Source organism: Nanorana parkeri, unplaced genomic scaffold (genome assembly GCF_000935625.1).
Source record: "Nanorana parkeri isolate BGI_ZX_2015 unplaced genomic scaffold, ASM93562v1 scaffold26, whole genome shotgun sequence".
Lineage (NCBI taxonomy): Eukaryota > Metazoa > Chordata > Amphibia > Anura > Dicroglossidae > Nanorana > Nanorana parkeri.
The window spans coordinates 194,718-216,138 of NW_017306294.1; the positions used below are offsets into that span (position 1 = coordinate 194,718).

Here is a 21,421-nt window from a genome sequence, read left to right on the forward strand (position 1 = left end):
GTTTTGCTCTTGAATGTAAGGGGGTGGGGAGATTAATATTACCACAATTAACCCTGTCTTTACTGTGTTTGCAGATCTCATTATTAGTTACAAACTAGATTCGAACAATGTCTGTCCTATCAAAGGGTTAAAGATCTAGAAGCATCATATGAGGTGGACCTAGTCTTTCTGTAGGGACAGCCAGAGTTTCCTGTTACTTGGAAATTGAGAGAGAAGGTTGCAAAGCCTCCCGCTACACAGCAAATTCTAAAAGGTTACAGAGAAGGTTTCCTTTTTCTATTTTGCGGACGCATCAATGGAAGTATAAACAAAAGACACTGGATTTCTAATAACATTCGGTAGAAAATAGACTATTGGTGTTACAACCCTCGCTTATACAATTTTATATTTATCCACCTATATTTATTCACTTTATACCATTAGATGTGGTTTTAGATGTGTTAGATTGGTTATACATCAGTCTTCCTTTAAATTATTGTCCTTTTTATTTATTGTTGCCGATTGCCAGACTGATTAATTTACCTGGTATATAATTCAACCATTTAGTATCCACATTGTATTTTCACTTTATGGCACACATATGCATTATTCATTAACTTATTTAACTTATCATATTTAACCAATCAGTTTTATATTCGTACCTTCACCATATTTATATGACACGTGTATTTATTAACGTTCATGCACATATGCACCTTTGGATTGCATTTAGTTGCAAGTAGGATTTGATCACTTATATTGGTTTCGTTTGGTTTCGTTTGTGGTATAAATATAGCACGTATCACAATACCAAGCGCAGCACACTGGTTCACAAGAAATCTATATCTTTTAATTATTTTTAGGTATGATTTGTAAATAGGAACACATACCAAATATATCGTGGGGTCAAATTTGACTGCAAAAGAGGAAATACACTTTAAACCTGGTTAATTGATTCCCTGATGTCTGAACCATATTTACATTTCATGCTGGCCAAGCCGCATGCATATGATAATGTCCTACAGTCCTCACTTATTTGATCTAAACTTATATTTTATGAATATTCACAAAAAATGAAGCCCATGGGCTCACGGGTGTCCCTACACTTCACCACATGAGGCAGTGGGGGGTGTTTAGTGCATGTTAAGGGGGGGAGAGCGGTCTTGCACTTTATGTGGTTAGGTTTGGTGGTGGTGCACGTTTACTGGGTGGCTCGAGTGGTGGTGTTGACGCACGCTATGGCGGGTAGGGTGTTTGTGGCACACGTAACTGTGGTGGGTGAGGAGGTGCTTGGTACCTTTGTCTGGTGTCCCACCAAGCTCACTGACATCACTGAGCTGGGCAGGACACCAACTAGAGCGCTCCACTCAACTCCTGTCAACCAGTGATGTTAGTGAGCTGGGCAGGATGCTGTCCAGAGCATTACAGGTTGCCCCCTCCCCACACGATCCAATGAGATCCCGCCAGAGGCAACTGACTCAGGCTGCTGTATTATAGGGACGGCCCTGACTAGGCTTGCTGCAAATCTTGGTGGGAACAATTAGTTGGCAGGGATCTAAAAAGGACCTAGTGACTACACATCAACTGAAGAGGTGTCATTGTCAACTTTTTAGCCGAAAAGAAAACCGTTAAGCCCAATCTTTTGTGTGGATCATTGATGACAAGATGCAAAGTCTTTTGTGTGGATCATTTATTACAAGATGCAGCCTAACACCACTAAATATAATGGTTGGTAAAAGCTAACAGATTCAGGAATGCTATGCCCAGAAAATCTAGTAACAGTAACTGAAAGAAATTGATTTAAACATTAAAAAAAACGTATCAGCTGATTCAGAAAAGCCACAGTACACAAAAACTGTCTCAAATCCTATTTTTACTAAATCATGCCTTTGAAATTCTGTAAGCAAAACTGCTTGGCAGTCACAGTGTGTTGACTGCCAAGCCGCACAATGGTTATGGTATTGTTTCCTGAGATACAGACAGGACACGTCTCTGACCAGAAATAAGTACAGCTTGCAGTGCAGGCAGGCGTATCATGTGACCCACTTTACCATAAGGACCCTGTTTAACACCATGATTACAATCAGCCTATGGGCTTATGACGTTCTCACACACGTAGATTTGTGCAAAACATACTTATGTGCTGGATGCTTACAAAATAATTGGTATAATTAATGCAAACAAATATACACCGCAATAAAATTCCATACCATTCACACTGTTATATAACAATGTAGCAGAGATAGCATTTTACAAACATCATCCATGCATTCATTACCAATAAACAACCATATAAAGCTCTATTTGTCCTTAGAAGGGATGGTTATGAGACATAAGACAGAACGCATGGCTGTGCCAAAGATACAGGCAAAATCATGAGCTCATGGGAAAATGGGAGAATGAAAAGACACATGAGATACAGATACATCTCTACGGACCTGTTATCTGCTGGGCTCTGCCTGTACTCTGACCATCCACATCCTCCATACTGCAGTAGCTGTGACACAGCCTGGCACTGAGAGAGGATGGAGATGGAGGGGAGACAAAGGGTAACTAAGGTAATGATATGGAAATTCTCTGCTAGATCTGTATGCTGGAATGAAAAAGAAAAAAAAAATGATGTGGGGTTATAAAAAGAGGACAGAAGAAGGTGACAGGAAGATCAGTGGTGCAGCAGGTAAATGACAGATGAAATGAGAGGAGAGATGTGACTTAGAATGCGAAAAAATCAGCTGCAGGCAGCAGAGATGAGACAGAACAGCCAGAGTGTCAGGAGGTATAGACAGCCAGGCATGGGAACAAGAGATTGGAAGGGTGAGCAAATACAAGGAGGAGTTAGGAGGCAGAGAGGAGGGATGGAGGTGCTGCACATTACAGGCAATTCTCTATCTCAGCCTGGATCTTTCTCTTTTCTCATTATTCTCATAATGGTTTGGTCATATTGTTCTCCTGACAGGTAATTTAGTGCTGGTATGTTTAGCATATTTATTCTGCAACATGCAGTGCCCTGCACAGACCATCTGTGTTTCTGAAGATGGCCAAATAAAAGGAAATGTTTAGCCATGCATGGAAATGTTTTTCCAGCAAAATATTTATAATGGGGCATATTTATACAGGGAAATATTTAACCAGGAAAATATTTATAATTAAGGCATATTTATCCTGAGGAATATGTATCCTGACAATTATTGCTCAGTACAAAAGCTCATGCATTAGTCTCACAGCAAAAGGAACACAAAATGGTCAAACTGGCAAACCTGCATTTGTGTTACAAATGATTTGTTTTCGAAAATGTCATCCTCTTTTCTGTTCCTCAATTCTGGTTACACAGACATGAGTTATTATTATGCAACACCATACAGTACTGCCTCATAGGCAGAAATATAGGGCATACCTTACAATCAAAGATAGCAAAAGAATTATGAAGAAGAAAGCCAGCGACATAACTATGCTCGTTCTTAGTGAATTATTTAACATATAAACTTGTTGGTTAGCTTTGGTACTAAATCAGAGATATTTAAACACAATAGGGTTGATTTTCTAAAGACAAATAGGCTGTTCAGTTTGCAAGGGGAATTTTCCCTTTAGTTTAGTGAATGTTGTGAGAATACCCAATCACGAGCAGGGAAAATAAAAAAAACAGTGATTTTTCTTGCACATGATTAAATGATGGAAGTCAGCAGACCTTCACCTCATTCATAAAGCTATTGGGAAAATACATATATATTTAATCCAACTATGTCAACTTTGAGCCACCATAACCTCACACATGCAAACACAGGGGTAACAACAGGTGGAAAAGGGGGCTGCACCTGCTTCCATACACCCTACATTATACTGTACAGGGGCGGACCTACCGTGTGGCTGAACCAGGTCCCTGAGCCTGGGGGGGGCCCAGTATCTGATCTAACACAGCTCTGGGGCAGAGATGGGGGGCCGCCGGTGTCCGGCTACCATCGGATCGGAATCCAGAGGGCCCCCCCATCTCTGCGCCGGGAGTGTCAGCAATGCAGAATGGCACCTTCTATAGAGGACTACAAATCTCAGCAGTACTTTATACAACAATGCTATTTTTTTCTTTTTTTCCAACGTAATTTTTTTGTGGTTGCTTCAGGGTGTGTGGGTTGGGGGGGTTTGTGTTTTATTTGGGCGGGGTGTGGGGGGCCCGAAAAAAAAATCTTGCACCAGGGCCTTTTGTTCCCTAGGTCCGCCACTGATACAGTATGTCTAAAAGAGTGACGGTCCACCAGGATTTTATTCCAAAATTAGGTCTCTTTGGTTGAGTGGTTACAACCTACTGTTGCACTTTTTTGTGCTGGCTGTATTCTCACCTTGGATGCATTACGGTTTCATACATATAGCCAGGCAGATTTAATAGATCCTGTTCCATAAAGGGGTGATTTAGTATTTTTGAACAGCCCCACTCAGACATATAGAGGGGAATTAAAAAAAAAATGTGTTCAGACTCATAAGAAAAGTGTCTCAGGGTTACAGGAATAGTGTTTTTTGCGCCAAATTCGTGTACAAGGCTGCAAACTATTCATGAACTTGGTGCAAACCTATGAAACTGGCGCTGGCTTGTGAGATAAACTTTGGGACAGACATATGCACATAAAGTACATAGAGGTATCGTATCTCTGTATAAAATGTCATGTGTCTAAAACAGATTTCAATTGGATTCTCTGTTTCAAGGAATATCATGTATGTGTCACATATGGCGACAGGCATATAAAAAATAAACGTTCGATAGACTAGTTACTCCAAAAAGTACTTGGCATTACTTTCCATCACTTTTCTTATTACCGAACTGTCGAAGTTTATTTATTGAATATGTCACAAGCACAGCAACAAAATTAAATATGGAGCAAGTAAGAGATACTCGACGGATCCCCCCTGGAAAAGCACCCTCCCAATGTCAAGGGCATATGGCCTGGTATAGAGCAGGGGAGGAGGTGCTCACTCATTTTCCCAGGCCAGGCCAGTGCTGGGATTACGGGTCTGGTTTTCAATTTTACGTGAACTCCACACATTTTTTTTCATAGCAATAACCTATATTGCTACTAAGTCCAGGAATGTCAAAGAAAATGGGTGCAAGAAACAGAGAGCACGTCTATTTTATAAGGTGCTGAAAGTTCATCATCTGCTTTACTAAAAGTGAAAAGCTGGAGAACAGTTCAGACAAAACAGCATTTTGCAGTTTCTTTCAGTTTTCTCACGTGGATTCTCCCTTCTCGATGATGTTCATGATGCTTTCGATTTCATTGATCAGTTTTTCCACCCTTTCGTGGGTTAATTTTACATCCATATCCCAGTCTTTATTCTGGAGATCTGCTTGCACAATTTGTAGAAGTGTATTAAGCCACACCTTATTGTAGTTTCTCCATGTTTTGAATAAGTCTTCTACCTTTGTCTCAACATATTCAAACAGCTCTAAGTCCTCTGATATTCCCACCACAACTTTAAGCTCTGTCGTTTTGGCTTTCAGGGTCCTTATAGTCTCAATTGCTTTTGCATTAAAATAATTCAGACACAGGCTGAAAGAAAGTGGAAAAAACATGTTATCGAGTACATACAGAATTTTTTTTTAGTATACACAGAGTTATACTCACATCTGGTGCAGGATACTCCGGTGCTGGATTTTGAGCACTGCAACAAATGCGAATTTGAGTATGGACACCTATGCCCCACAAGTATCACTTTTTTGTAACAATATGTTAACCCTTAACACATAACCTACCCTCACACTTAACCCTAACAAGCCTAACAGTGACAATTACCCCTTAACAATTAGTCTGTTTTTTTATTTAATATTTATTACAGGTATTTTTATATACCGCCAACATTTCATGCAGCGCTTTACAACCTAGAGTCCCTACCTCACATGTATCCATACAGGGCCAATTTAGACAGGGGCCAATTAACCATCCAGCATGTCTTTTGGAGTACCTGGAGGAAACCTACGCAAGCACAGGGCGAACATGCAAACTCCTTACAGATAGTGCCCTGACCGGGATTTAAACTGGGGGCCCTCAGTGCTGCAAGGCAGAAGTGCTGCCTAGTCTAGTCCTAACATTTAACCCCCATCCCTTACCTAACTTTAAACCTACACTTTAAACTTTAACTCTTGACCCCAAGCCTATCTATAAGTTGAACATCAACTTTTTACTAATCCAAACAGTGGCTCCAAAGAGCAATGATTAGCAATATTTAATATTTAACATATTTGTCTGCTTATTTTGTAGCTCTTGTATGGGTATGTTAAAGCGGATCTTCATCCTCCGCACCCACTTGCTCTCCTTCCACACCTACTCCCCCTTGTAATATTTATTATTCATTTATCTTTTTTTGTTAAATACTTTTTCCTGGTAACCTCCCCACACTTCCTGTATTCTTGTTAAGGCGAGAATAAAGTATGTGTTCCCCATAGCCTCCTGGGATACCCATGTCACGCATCCCACGTGGCCTAGGGGTATTGAGGACAACCAACTGTCTCTTCCTGGTTCTTGCCACAGCTATCCTGCTGATGTGCAACAACCGATGCGTGTCATCAGGGGGCTGGCTGCGAGAACCCAGAAGAGATAGCTGCCCCCCTGATGACATCAGAGTAGAAGATGGCAGCACGGGAGAACAAAGAGACAAAGAAAATTTGCTAAGAATGGGGTGGGAGTGGATGGAGGGGAATAGAGTTGGGGAAGTACAAAACATTTGTACGCTATGCCTAGGGAATTTCAACTGCCTTTCTGGAGAGTACATTCAGAAAGAGCAAAGCAGGAAGATGGCTTTCTGTATTGAGCATTTTTTGGAAAAGTGCTAAAGAGCATCCTGGAGAAGCTACTGGCAATGGACATTGCAAGAAGTTCTCACTGCTCATCAAGTACGGTACCTGTGACTACTCGCGTAATGTCATAGCCCTAAAGTTTGCTTACAGAAAGGAAGATTTATTGACCTTTTAACAACAGTGACTGCTCTCATAGAGTCAATGCAATGTGCTTGGCTGCATTTGAAGAGCCAACAGCAATATTAATTGTTACTGGAAGCCTGGGGTAACTTGCTATTTAACTAGTTATTTTTAACTGTAAGCCCTGCCTATGCAGGTAACATGTATGTGTGTGCATGATATACTGTATGACAACAACACACATCCTATGCAGTAAAAGAGTTACTGTATATGAGTTATTAATAACTAAAATATCAAAATAAATAAATGTATAATACACTGACATTGCATGTTGATAGTAGAATTCCTATGAGTCTATGGAGATGCGGTGAGGTATGGACCATTTTTAATCCTTTTGTTGGGGCTTTCTTTTTAAAATATTAATGGGCGTCTTCTCAGCCGCTGATAGCAGCTATTATTTTAAAGGGGACCGTCGGGGGAACCGTTCTGACATAAGTTCATGGTTACTAAAGCGACCATGAGCTTATAGCAGAAGGGAGAAAGCCACCAAAATAAGGCTTACTGAGCTGGTCAGCTGGAAACTGTTGTGTTCCACCGTAAGCCCTACATCGGTTGTAGGGAAAGGATTAAAAGCATGGCCATCTGTGGCAGCCTGTGTACCTCTCCCAGGATGTTTTACCTTTAGGTAATAGTATTAAAGCTTCACTTGATAACTGCTGTGACACGTCATTGTTAAAATGTATGTACTCCCCAATATCTACATCTTCATATTCTTTTATCATTGAGCCAATAATATTTCAGGCTAGACTAGTGGTTGTACCTCACAAAACCACTCTTATAGTCCAAGAAACACATAAAAACCATTGAACATTAGATAGTAGGGTGAGTTCTATGTAATACAAATAAGGTATTTAAAAGGAAATGTAGAAAAGGTATCAACTCCAAATAAAATATTTTTACATACTGTAGCTCCTTAAGGGAATTTTTCTTCAGCAAATGTTCAACCATCTCAAAGTTGTTGTCTTCTCCTCCAATATTGTTGTCATACAGATAAAGACTTCTCAGGCTCCTATTATGTTCCAGAGCTCTCCAAAGAGCCTTTGCACCATTTGGGCCAAGGTCATTGGTTCCTAACCTGTGCAAATCCAGTATCAGGCATGCTTTATTAGTGTTCTCAAACTGCACAGTAAATTGCACTATTACATAGTTTATCAGGACAACATTATAATAAACTAAACAACTTTATTAATGACTGTTTTAGGAACTACTACATTTTACAACAGGATCTATCCATATTGAAAACTGCAACCATTTAGTAGATATAAGGTCAAGGTATAATATGCTGTTCAGTATGATCATTAAAAAAATATTGCAAAGACTTGTAAGGAGTTACCTACACAGTCTTCAACGCTATTCCAATAGACAAATTCATTATTCATATTATTATCAACGGGACTTATTGCTAAAATGTGTTGATTCCACAAATAGAAATTTTATTTGTGAGTGCATTGAAAATTAATTTGAAATAGTTGCCTGCCTTGTTTACTGGTATGATAAAATTTGAGAAGAGTCAAGAAAGGACATTTTCTGTCATCTTTGGTTCCGTAGGCTAGACAACTATTGTCGTCTTCTCCCTATGGTACTACCAAAATAAAATCATACAATCATCACCATTAACTTCTTTTAGTACAGAAGTGCTCAGACAGTGGCTACCCACCCTCTCATGTAAACCTACTTTGTCCTTTAATGTAACATTACATGCAATCATGGGTAGACATTGCAGCTCCAATGTCCAGACATACCCTCCCTTAAATCATCCATCCATCCTGTAATTCCTCTAAACCTGTTATTTGTTTGCCCTAAACTGAGTATTTTCATGTGGTAGAAATTACATTACTTATATTTAGTAGTCAGGCAATAATGTATTCACAACATTTGTGAAAGCCCAACTCCAGCTTTCCCCTTTTTAAATTAATATTAGGGGGTTATTTGTGTAGGATCCAGCCGTAGCTTCGGCTCTCTTCGGCCGCCGGACTATTCACTATAGCCTGTACAGCAGCCGAAGGTGGCCGAGCCGAAGACATATGCTTCGGCTTGACTGAGACGAAGTGACAGCAGAAACGGGGAGAACGGCCGGCCAAAGGCCGGCCTTTCGTCCCGCATGTGACAGCTGGGCAGAGCTATGATCTCACGGCTGGCTCCGCCCAGTTGTAATGACAAATCAGCATCCCCAAATGACCTGGGGACGCAGGACTGTCATTAAACAAACAACTGGGCGGAGCCAGCCGTGACATCACTGCAGGCTCCGCCCAGTTGTTATTCATTGGCTGGGACCTGCTAGAAGACTCTAGCAGGTACCGGCCAATATGAAACAGTTGGGCGGAGCTAGCTGTCATTGTCAGCAGCTTTGTGAATAACCCGCTAAATGTTTGGTCCTTCTTGTTTGTGTTTAACTGTAAATACAATAAAGGACTTCTCGGCAGTCCAGCGCTGCTCTGTGCATCCACCTTGTGTAGTTGTGCCAACCCACTTTTTAGTTGAATGATGCCCTGCATCATCCAACCCCTTCTAGTGAGTCCAACTGTCATGGACATACCCCCAAGCCTCATCAGCTCACAGTGCTCAACCTGGATTGACCAGTTGACATACCTGCAGTGCTTGGATATGTAAGCATCAGTTAAAATAAAGTGCTGGGAGCTGTGCAGCAAGGGAAAGGAAAAAAGACCTGGTTAATTGTTTGGGACAATGGATGTGGGCTTTAACTGATTCAAGTCCATTTTATTTTGTAATGTCTACTTTCAATTTACTGTGCAAAGTGTCCACCTTTCCTATTCCACCAATATATCTACTTTTCCTTTACAGTGTGCTCACTTACAGTGCTTACTATGTGTTTTGTACTGCATTCTCCTGCCTGTGCAAGACATTACCAGATATGGATGGATGTATTTCATGTCATGTATGGATGAAAGCCAGACAAAGGCAGGTCTATTAGTTGAGGGATGAAAGATGGACAAAATAAATATGAATTGAAATATCCATGGTACCCATTTCTCTGCATCATCTCCAATTATCTCCCCACCCAGCTCTGGCCAGCGCCCAGCCCAATGACGTCATTGGTTGCCAGGAGCTGGGTGGGACGCTGGCTAGAGCATAACATGTTGCTAAGAGCTGGGCGGGATGATGTGTATGGACCTTACACATCTCACCACCCGGCTCTTAGCAACCTGGGGCGCTCTGGCCGGAAATGGGCTGGCAGGTACACTGCAAACATTGTGCAGCACAGCGGCCATGTCGTTCTGCCTACCACCTCCCCCACATGACCCAAAATTATGTCGCCTAAACAGCCCAGGACGCCTTCTTATAGGTACAGTTCTGCATACCATTGTTAAAATTCAAGTGACGTTTCAAAAGGACAATAAGTCAGTATTAATGTACTTACGCAAGCTTTTCTATGAGACATTCAGGTTCTTGTAGCAACTCCCCCAAAAATATTCCTGTTTCTGAGGTCAATCTGTTTGAGCTAAGCCTACAATAATAAAATAATAACAAAATAGAAATTATATATATACATATATTGTATGTAATAGTATTACTTTACTACTTGGACCATATCTAACATTGAAAATTTAACTATCATTGTAAAAGTATGCAGTATTCATCTGTGTAATCCTGATAATTAATGAAAGTTGAGTTTGGTCTTTCTTTTTCTCTTCCATTTCATATAATGTGACCTCATACTGGAATAACGTTTTTGAAACAAAATATTTTTGTGCCATGTAGGTTTAGATCAGGGGTGCCTATTAGGTCAATCGTGATCTACCAGTCGATCGCAAAGTGATCCCTGGTAGATCGCGATGTCCTGTCCTACTGCCATGGGCCTTCTCTGGATCCCCGCTGCTCTCCCCCATCTGTATGCAGCGGGGATCTCAGAAGAAGTGAACGAAGCGATACAGCCGGCGGAGCCGCTGTCACAGCAGCACGCCAAGCGGTGAGGAGAGAGAGAGCCGCTCGGCATGGATCTGACAGCCGGCAGCTCTCTCTCCTCACCGCACATGCTGCTGTGACACCGGCTCCGTTCCCCCCCCAGCGGCTGAAGTACTTCCCTCACTTGTCCTCGAATCCCCCGCTGCCTCTGCCCGGGAGAGCAGCGGAGACCCAGAGGAGAAGCTGAGCCCCCCTGTGTGCATGGCAGAGGATCGGTACATATCCTGATATGTACCAATCCTCTGTGCAGGACAAACCCTGGAGCGATCAGCTGATCACTCCAATTTTTTTTTCTTGCCTAGGGCACAAAAGGAGCTGGCTACCGCTATGCTCCCGCGGTGCTCGTGTGGCTGCCGGCTGAATGTGTTAGACGCAGCAGACGGAAAGGGGCAGGACACCTCTCCACGTGTGCAACGTCGGCCATACGAGCACCACGGGAGGACAGGACACCGGTGCCTCTAGAACGCACACTGAAATGCAAGCTGGCTGGCTCCCTGTGTTCAGGGGCAGGAGGTGGCGTAGGGTTGTTTTTAAAGTTATTGGCATCGCAGCCATGCCCCCCCACCCACAGTGCGATCGCCTGCCTGTATTCCGGTCCAGTGCAATCTGCAAAAATAGTGCCTGCAGCATTTTTGCAGATCGCACTGGACCGGAACCTAGGCACTAATGTGCCTGCGTTCCGGGTGTGGGCGAAGGGCATAGCTGCGGTGGCATTGACTTCAATGCACCTCCATGCTGTGCCTCCCCCCCCCCTCCCCCTGAATGCAGGTGTTTTTTCGTTGGTAGATCTCATTGAGCTTGTCATTTGAAAAGTAGATCTCCGAACAAAAAATTGTGGACGCCCCTGGTTTAGATTATACCAATATTTCATTATTTCATTTTTGGAGATCGTAGTAAATTATTGAGCTGAGCCGCTCGGCCAACTTCGGGAGCTGTACTGGCTATAATGAATAGCCCGTACAGCAGCCCTTCGGTTCTACTGAACTGAAGGGGTGCCGGGGCCGAAGCTATCCGAAGCTACGGCTAGATCCTTCGGCAGCTTTGTGAATAACCCCCATAGTACTATGTGTCCCCAGTTATGAATGAACAGGCTGTGATTTACATCACTTCCTGTTCATTCATGAATTTCTTAATGCGGAGTAGTACTCACTATAGAGGCTTCTCCCTATTCATAAACTGCTTGATAGTAAATATTTTACTATCAGCAGTAATGGTAGTGGTAGATGGTAGTTTTTTTTTATCCGAAATTCCGTTGACGAATTTCGGATCCGAAATTGGAAACGTGACTGTTTGGTTGACCAATCAGAGGTTTTCTTCTGCTGCTGAGGGTTGCATTACAGGCACGAAATACGTAATTCCGTTAACGGAATTTCGTATTTCGGATTAAAAAAAAATCTTGCCATGTTGTTCAACCTCAGTCAAAGGGGTAATATTAGTTCGGATTCGGATCCGAAATTCGTCAACGGAATTTCGTATTTCAGGTAGATTCGGAAGCATTGCAATTCAGATTTCGTATGCTTCCGAATTTACGAATTTCAGGAAATTACGATTACGATTCGTAACAAAACGAATCGCACATGTCTACTCTGTACTGAGTGCTTCCCATTCATTGAGTGCTGAGGCTGCAGAAAAAGAAATTGAGGACTCTGTGTCCTCAATTTCTTTTTCTATTTCAAAAGGGAAATGTCAGGGGTCTATTTAGACCCCAGATATTTCGCCGCAGCCCCCCCAACAGTAAAAAAAAAAAAATAAAAAATTATTAAAAAATAAATAGAAAATGTAAAAAAATAAAAAATAAAAAAAATAAAAATGTAAAAAATAAATAAAATAAAAAAATGTGTAAAAAAAAAATAATAAAAAAAAGCACAACCCCTCCCTCCCCCCACATAACATACACATATTGAGGTGTACGCCATGCACATGCGCTGCAGTGCGTTGTTAGAACGCATCGCAGTGCATGATTTTTTTAATGTATTTTTTTCTTTAAAAAAAAATTAAATTAACTGTGGCAGCGCATGGCAAAGCTTTGTGACGCATTGCCATGCGTTGTGATCTTTGTGTTGCAATAAATATACGCCTGTATCATTTTATCACAACACAAACACCAACACAGCATAAAAACAATTTTTAACATAAGTCGCTTATTTACAGTTTTGCGTACCTTCATTTTTTTACCTTTTCGCAAAAAGGCGCAATTACAAATTTGCTAATATTTGTTATTTATTAACTCAATACAGTTTTATCTTTTAGATTTAGTTAGAAAATAATTTTTTTTGTGCACGGATACTGATTTTAGTGTGTTTTATCAATTGAATTGTGTATTTTTATCGGTTTAATATTAATTTGAGAAACATTTGCGCAATTATCGCACGGCCTACAAAATTAGTATCACCATCTTTTTATTCTACCGGGCCTGCGCTTTCAGAAAATATATGGTTTGGGGGGTCTTTTACAAACGCTAGCAACGCAGCAGTTAAAAATCAAATCAACGGGAAAAATTGCAAAAATGGCGTGGCCAGCTGAATTGCAAAATGTTTCGGAGGGCTTGGCAGCGAAAGGGTTAACTTATTTTTTACAGATATGGCCTTACAATAGGCTTATATAAAGGGGCACTACTAGATGGCATCACAATTTTACTTACAGTGGTAATAAAGCAAGATTTTTGCATGAAAGGGAATTAAAACAACAGCACTGATGTTTTCATGGACTGCTTTGGGTTTCTACCACTACACTTACAAGTTGATATCCCATTCACTGTCTTCAGACAATGGTACTTGGAAACATGAGCAATTCTCCTTCATTTTTTTTATAGACATTAAATGTTTTAGATAAACACATGGTTCTAGCGTGTGCTCTTCAATGAGGCCACCTAACTAACAAGTAACCAATGCCAAAAAAAAAACAACAAATCTGGCATATCAAACATGTATTTTTGTAAAAAGAAAAGTTTGCTAAGCTCAGTAGAGCCATGATGTTTAGGTATTGCGATTGATACTGATTTTGTATAGTACAATACAGGAGCCATTGGGGTTGGTGTACTTGAGGCGTATAGGCTGCTCACTTAACAAAGTTACATTGCTAGGAAATTTGTTCTTAACATAGCGAATGAGGTGAAGCTCTGCTGAGTTAAATCATCCAATCATGTGCAAAACCCTGTTTTTGTAGTTTACTTGTATGTAATTAGCTATTCTTTGCAAAGTTAATTGTCACCACATTCACTAAACAAATGAAAATTTCCATGCAAAGTAAAACTTTTGTTAACACTTATAGAAAGACACATATATATCTTGAGCAAAGTAAAACTTTACTTTTCAGAGCAAACATTCCATATTCCTTTAGTAAATCAATCTCATTATGTTCTTAGTAAAGTGCTTTATGGCAGTACTAAAAATGACATTGCAATGAATGACAAAGACAATGTAAAAACTTACAAGACATAGCCTGTGTTCTTGATGATATTTTTCATCTGTTTCACGTATTCGCCCGTAAGAGCACATAACCTCAAATCGAATTTCTGAAGCTTTACGTCTTTAAAGCAGTACACAATGGATCGGATATCTAAGGAATTCAGTGGTGTGTTCATAAGGGAGAAATGTTCAATGGAAGAAAATGCCTTAGTCACATAATCATCATGGAGTTCAAAAACACAGTGAACCACTGCAAGCTTGTCAAAGTTCTCATTATGATCCTTCAGAATATTTTTGAAATAATCTCTGAGTAATTTGCGTAGGTTATCATCCAAATTTGGAGTGTTGTTACACAGGCTGTTATAATCTGGATAAGGCAGAAGTCTCATGAAGAACCTTGTAAAATTATAGTATTTTGTGTGGTGCTCTTTGGCAACAGGGGAGAGCAATGGACAGATGTGTTTTCTTCCTATATGAGCCCCAAACAGCCAGAAGTCTAAGCAGTCTTTTAAGCTCTCTCCCATCTTTGACTGCCATACGCAGTGCAGGGCAGCTAACATATCTCTCAAGTATTTACACTGATATTTAAATGTTGAGCTGTTGAAAAAAATCAGAAAATGTTTCCATTGGCTTGTAGATTCAATTTTATTTTGCTCTCCTTTGATAAGGTTTTCATATGATTCCTTAGCCAGTTGTAGAATTTGTTCTTCCACATGTCCCCCCTCACCATACAATTCTTTTAAATACTGTTGAAGGAAAAAGATTACCAACTCATGAGGACTGGTGAGTTGTACTTTTTCAGCACATCTGTTGAAATTACACAACATTAAAACAAAAGCAGGATTGTAGGAAATATCTTTCATAGTTTTATATTTATCAGCTGACAGTCGGCCAACTGTGTCATAGACATTGTAGGCTTCAACACCATTGAACTCTTGAAGTACAAATGTAGACGTGCAGAGTTTGCTGATTGGTGAGTCACGACGAGAAACAAGTAATACATCGGTTTCAGGAAGCAAATGTTTGTTAATGATGTTTTCTATCAAGGTGTTCAATGGCAAAAGAGTATCAATATCCAGATTATTATCTTTGTCAAGAGGCAGATCAGTATCGGTAATGTTTGCATCATACACAAGGTCATCAAGTTCATCAAGAATGAGCAAAACACGAGGCATGCGAAGAACGTCAGAAAGATCCTTGCATTTTTGTTCCAAAATTTTCTTCACACTTGTTTTTTCATCTTTCTTATTTATCTTCTTGCCAGACACATACGTTATACATTGGTACAGTGTGTTTCCTTTCTTCACCCATTCCATTTCTAGCCATTTGCAGAAGTAACTTTTTCCTGTCCCAACATCACCATCAAGAAGCATTCTTTTCGACATAAGCTGTTGGTTTTCTATTGTGAACAACTCTTTTGCATTCATATTTTTTTGCTGGTCTCTGAAACTGATATTATCTAACTCAGACATGGAAAAAAGACTTTCTTCCACAACAAGTAGCTGCCTGTCAAAGAGATCTTTACAGCCAGTAATTTTGGGCTCCATGTATTCTCTGTACTTCTTTATTGGGTCTATAAGACAAAATAAAGGAAAGGGGTGAACCACATAATAGTTAAGTCATTACTTGGGGTGGCAGGCTTGGTAGAAAACCTTTGAGAAAAGATTTTTACAGCATGAAGTATCCTTGTACTAAAGCAGAATTCCCAACTATGGACAGATGGTATTACTTCTGATGCTGCCACACAGTGCAGGATAGGGTTTTAAAGAGAATGTATGTTGTTTTTAATGATTTTTTATGTCTGTGTATGGAGTTGCTTCTTTGTTGTCTGTATTTGTAAACAGCTGTTGAGTTTGTTGGGTACAGACAAGCACTTCCTGCTTCAGGGTCAACATGTCCTTTTCCCTGCCTTTGGGTCAGGAACCCCAGACTGGAGGACTGTGATAATTTTATATAGGAAGGTTTCCAGGGAGTTTAGACAATATTGGACTACATATCCCTGCATGTATGAGCTGCTGCTGTATTTTATACAGACCAGAGGCAAGTGTCCCCATGTCCTAATCTTTTAACTGCTGCTGCACATAACTTATGTGTGAGGGCCAGTCCACACCATAGCTCTGTGCTAAAGGCACGGTACCTCAGTGTTTAGCACATGCTTTAGCACAGTGCAATGCGCTGCATGCTAGTTAAGCTGGTGCGTTGAGTAGTCATTCACTTGAATGACATCCCAATACACCTCCCTGCGGTAGTGTGTTGCAGCACAGCGGTACCACAATACTGTGCATTGCTATGTAGTGAAAAGAGTACTGCATGTATTGTGGTACTGCATGTTGCGCCACGACACATGCCCACCTGGAGGTGCATTGGGGTGCCATTCAAATTAATGGTATGGTGCACTGCACTGGTTGATAGTGTGTGCACTAAATGCACAGGTACCATACCTTTACCGTAATGCTATGGTGAGAACCGTCCCTTTATTTTGCAAGTCTGGTGACAGAAGTATCTCTTTGCTATTATTATCTTCCATGTGCTAGGTCAGTGCTGCTGTATGTAGTGGTTACATTATAGTATATTATGTGGACCTAAAATAGAGGGTTTTTTGCAGCTCCAATGACTAAGTAGCTGCTGTCTCTTCAGGTCTGGGATTCTCTAGTTAACATTAGCTCAGGGATAGGTAAACAACATAAGATACAGCCAGGTGAGGCATCCAACAGCTCATAGGTAGCTAGAGGTCCGCTTACATACCGATTAGAAAACCACTAAGCTGACATTGCGTTCCAGTGTAACACCACTGACTTTGCCTGTAAGAAGATGCTTCTCAGGCTGGTTGATTGCTGGTTGGGGGATCTCCTAATCACTGGTGACCCAGTCTTCAGCTCATCAGAATCAGGATGGACGCCACACCTATGTCCATCCCCATGGTCCCTTGCAACTGGTCTTGGCTGCCACTTTCATCCAGAGGTATCTTTGCTATACCCGAGCCCATTTTCTGATGCTGTATGTTTGCATATACATTGAATGTATGTAATATTACTAATCTTCCGTGTGTGTTTAGTGCCATAGCCTGTCATGATAGGGCCATTTCTCAGCCCCCCCCCAAAAAAAAAAACAGAACTACATGTGAAATAGACCAGAATTAGTGATATATTTTAAATAAACAGATTTTTTCTATGTATGGTTTCTAATTGTACATTGCACATAGGAGCAGCCATGGTCCTTACATAGTTGTGATTTACTGCTCTTTCTTATAATATAAGCAAAAATTGCAGCCAACTCAATGAAAACAATGTACTGCCTGTTTTTGATTGTTATTTTATTTTTTTATTTTTTAGGTAGCCACGGCTCCAAGCTCACTCCTGTGATGATCAAAGATTGCCACAAAGGATTGTTCGAATGGTGGATAAAGACCCTCCATCAACTTCCAGACAAATTCCAACTGACCTTTACGCACAGGGTACAACTGTGTCAGCTCGCACTATCTGTCGCCATCTGAATGAAAAGGGACACTATGGTAGGAGACCCAGGAGGACCCCACTGCTGACACAGAAACATAAAAAAGCCAGATTGGAGTTTGCTAAAACTTACCTGAAGAAGCCAAAATCTTTTTGGGAGAATGTGCTGTGGACAGACGAAACACAATGACAGCTTTTTGGCAAAGCCCATCATTCTATTGTTTTCAGAAAAAGAAATGAGGCCTTTAAAGAAAAAAATACAGTCCCTACAGTCAAACATGGTGGAGGTTCTCTGATGTTTTGGGGTTGCTTTGCTGCTTCAGGCACTGGATGTCTTGACTTTGTGCATGGCATATTATTACTCTGAAAACTGCCAAAGAATTCTGGGGTGCAATGTAGGGCCCAGTGTCAGAAAGTTGGGTCTCTGTCAGAAGTCATGAGTCTTCCAGCAGGACAACGACCCAAAGCACACATCAAAAAGCACCCAAAAATGGTTTCAGACAAAGCGCTGGAGAGTACTGGACTGGCCAGCAATGAGTCCAGATCTGAATCCCATAGAGCACCTGTGGAAAGATCTCAAAACAGCATTTGGGAAATCTGAGAGACCTGGAGCAGTTGGCGAAAGAAGAGTGCTCCAAAATTCCTGTATAGAGGTGTAAGAACCTCATTGATGGTTACAGGAAGCCATTGATTTCAGTTATTTAAAAAAATAAACATGAGAATGTCTAAACATTTGTAATTGCAACAATTTTCTGGGCGAAGTGGTGTATTATCTGACAGAAATGCAGGGGCGCCAAATTTCAATATCTTTGGCCATGACTGGTATATATACACACACACACTGCGTGTGTTGCAGATGACCCTTCCAATGTGTAGTCTTTATGAATGTGCAGCAGATCTAACAACTTTATGTGAACAAGTCCAGTGTGCGGATCACACATATTAACATTAGTGGATTATAGCAGGGAAATCTGCAATAGTGAGTCTGAATGTAGTGAGATTAAATACATTTTCTCCTATTTTCCTTACAATATTACTTTATGCTAAGCAGTCCACTTAAAAATAGCTTATTGTATTTCTAGTATATGTCTAACATTTAACTAGATACAAAATTGTTTTTCCATAGACTGAAATGTAAGTCATAAATGTCACAAACACATCATCTCTTACCTGGGTTGTCTTCAATCAAACGCGTAGCCTCTGAAAAACAAAATATTGCATATTATCATCAGATATGTAACTAGAGATTACTGGGTCTTATTGCAACGTTTTAATAGTTTTCCCTCATTCACTCCCATACACACAATTCTAAAAACCCATTTACTAATGTGCTTTTGTTTTAATTAGGTCACATTTGCATACTAGTAGTCCAAAAATGTATTTTCTTTACTGTCTGTGGCAGCAGGAAGCAGGCATCAAGATCAGAGTCTTGTCCTAGATAGAGGTCTGGTATGGATTTGGAGGGAACTAATGCAAACAAAAAAAAGGATGTGTTGTTCCTCCTTTCACATTAGAGTCCCCATTTCAATCATGAGCACCCTTTACATCAGGAGCCCCCCCTTTATAGTGGGACCCTTTCTTCTCATCATTTACATAAGGATCCCTCCTTTACATAATTTTTTCAGTGGCGGCACCCTTTAAAAGAATGCAAAATTTCGAGGTACCCTGGTCTAAAATGTAAAAAAGTAAATGGAAAAATTGATTAGCCCCCCTTTACATTTAAATCAGAAGCCCCCTTCACATGAAAGTCCTCCCTTATAATCATAATCGCAGTATGGCTACGACAGCATTGTAGAGGGTGGGAGACGGAGCAGCTCTGGACGGAGGCGGACTTCTGTACTCTTTTAAATGCTGGGGGAGGTCCTTAAAGCAGCCTGCCCTGGATTATACTCATGCGTTTCCATGTTGCTGGTGGTCAGCTTGCCTGCACCATGGAAATGCATGATACTGTTCAAACATTTGAAGGCACCCCTGACAAAACCAGAACGCACCGCAGGGTGGTGCAGCACACCGGTTGAGAAAGACTGCCCTAAAGGATAGTATCTGGTACAAACTTCTCACCATGTTTCATGGTAAGTTAAATAGTTAATTCTCATCTGTGCATTGTAGAAGTGATATGTTAAGTGTTGTCAATAACAATCAGTCAGAAGTATCCTATTATTTCTAGAGCTGCCAACATGGGGAGGCACAGGGAGGCAAAGCCTTCCCAAAAGAAATGACATACCTATCCACTACATATCCTTCATAGGGCTTTTCCTATTATTTATTCCTATGTCAGGATGCCCTACCAATAAAGTTACAATGCCCCACCTCTGGTCATTTTAGACTTGAGTAAATAGGCTAGCGTCTCAATAACTGCTTTAGGCCACAGATCAGGCTTTCTACAATAACCTCCAAATAATTTCTAATTTTACACCCTAAAGTTCATTTACTATTGCCTCACAGTTAGTGAACATCAGGAAGTTGGAGGGACCAAAAATGCTATAAAGACTCTAGCTACACTGGTATTGTCTTAAAAAAATATCTCAATCAAAAAAATTTAATACATTGCAGCTCAGCAGTCCTTAGATATGGTTGCTGCATTAGTTTTCTGGTCAGGCTTTTTTGCTATATTTTCACCTGTTATTTCTGTGAATAACACACTCCTTGTCCCTGGGTTGCTACATTTACTCCTTCACTCTATCTATGGAGTCAGCCATGATTGCTACCCAGGCTGGACTTCTTATAGTCTGCCTTTGTTTATTTCCATTACATGAGGTTCAATGGGAATAGTTGTTTGCAGTGCAGCTCACAGTATGTGGCAAAGACACAACATTTCTGATCAACGTGTATTTTCTGTACTTGCTGAAAATGTTTTTAGCCCAAAAAAACACTAATGCAGCTGTCTTATCTCAGGACTGGTAAGTTATTAAATGTTCCAAGTTGTTTAAACCTTCCATAATAAGGAGATACATATTGTTTTCCCTAAAGGGTAAGTCCACTTTACCAAGTAAATTTTGGAAAAAGGAATTACCCCACCCATACTTATTTTTTGACAAACATTCCATCCCCTCAACACTATCTGTACCCAGTACTGCCGTGTTGTGCAGCCCTGCACTATGGATTTTTAATTTTGCTTGCAAATGGCGAGCATTCATTGATCAGTGCGATCTCTTGACTGACTTCTAACCACACTTGACCAGTAAGAAGCGCTTTTTGCTAAGTAGCGCTTCTCAATGGTCATCATAGTCAGGTGACTGTGCTGACCGATACGTGCTCATCATATGCAAGTGAAATTTAAAATCCATAGCCCTGAGCTACACTATATGGCAGTACAGGGTATGGATAGTACACCCGTGGCGGCGGAAGAGAAGGAGCGTTTGCAGAAAGGTAAGTATGGGGGGAGGGGGGGGATTCTATTTTCCCAAATTCACTTGTGAAAGTGGACAATGGGCTTACCCTTTCAGACAGACATCAGCTTGATGGATGAGAAGATTTTAACCACTTGCGGGCCGCAATACGTATATATATGGCGGCCCGCAGAAGTGGTTAAAGCAAGAACACGGCTGTGTGTCACTTCTGGTGTCACTGTTTACATTCTCCGGCTCTTAGATCCAGGAGAAGAAGCTGGGGAAGCAGATCTCTGCTTCCTCAGTTTCTTTGGGGTCCCTAGGTGACATTCGGGGGTCTGAAAGCCCCCTATGTGATAGCAATAAGGTTAG

The 21,421-nt window shown here is 40.8% G+C and overlaps 2 protein-coding genes across 5 annotated transcripts in view; both read right to left on the bottom strand.

Moving 5' to 3' along the window:
• CCDC136 (coiled-coil domain containing 136) overlaps window positions 1-2,759 on the bottom strand; it is a 43,443-nt gene extending 40,684 nt beyond the window's left edge. For all 4 annotated transcript variants that reach the window (XM_018565961.1, XM_018565952.1, XM_018565969.1 and 1 more), the window contains exon 1: window positions 2,418-2,759. In XM_018565961.1, coding sequence (XP_018421463.1) covers window positions 2,418-2,466 — 49 coding nt within the window. In that variant the 5' untranslated portion in view covers window positions 2,467-2,759. The remainder of the gene's footprint in view (window positions 1-2,417) is intronic.
• A 2,432-nt stretch (window positions 2,760-5,191) lies between these two features.
• On the bottom strand, window positions 5,192-20,943 carry LOC108794634. The gene is made up of 6 exons (XM_018565710.1): window positions 20,883-20,943; window positions 18,891-18,920; window positions 14,293-15,841; window positions 10,317-10,403; window positions 7,818-8,012; window positions 5,192-5,513 (listed from the first exon to the last, which is right to left on the bottom strand). Exons 1-6 carry the CDS (start codon window positions 20,941-20,943, stop codon window positions 5,192-5,194), a joined length of 2,244 nt encoding a protein of 747 aa, XP_018421212.1.
• Window positions 20,944-21,421: the final 478 nt, after the last annotated feature.

Coding starts and splice junctions, on each gene's coding strand:
- LOC108794634 (XM_018565710.1), bottom strand. CDS start 20,943: ATGACCATTGAGAAGCGCTACTTAGCAAAAAGCGCTTCTTACTGGTCA. Junction 15,842..18,890: donor TTTGATTGAAGACAACCCAG/GTAAGAGATGAT, acceptor TTTGTCTTATAG/ACCCAATAAAGAAGTACAGA. Junction 5,514..7,817: donor GTAAAAATATTTTATTTGGA/GTTGATACCTTT, acceptor ACTTTCTTTCAG/CCTGTGTCTGAATTATTTTA.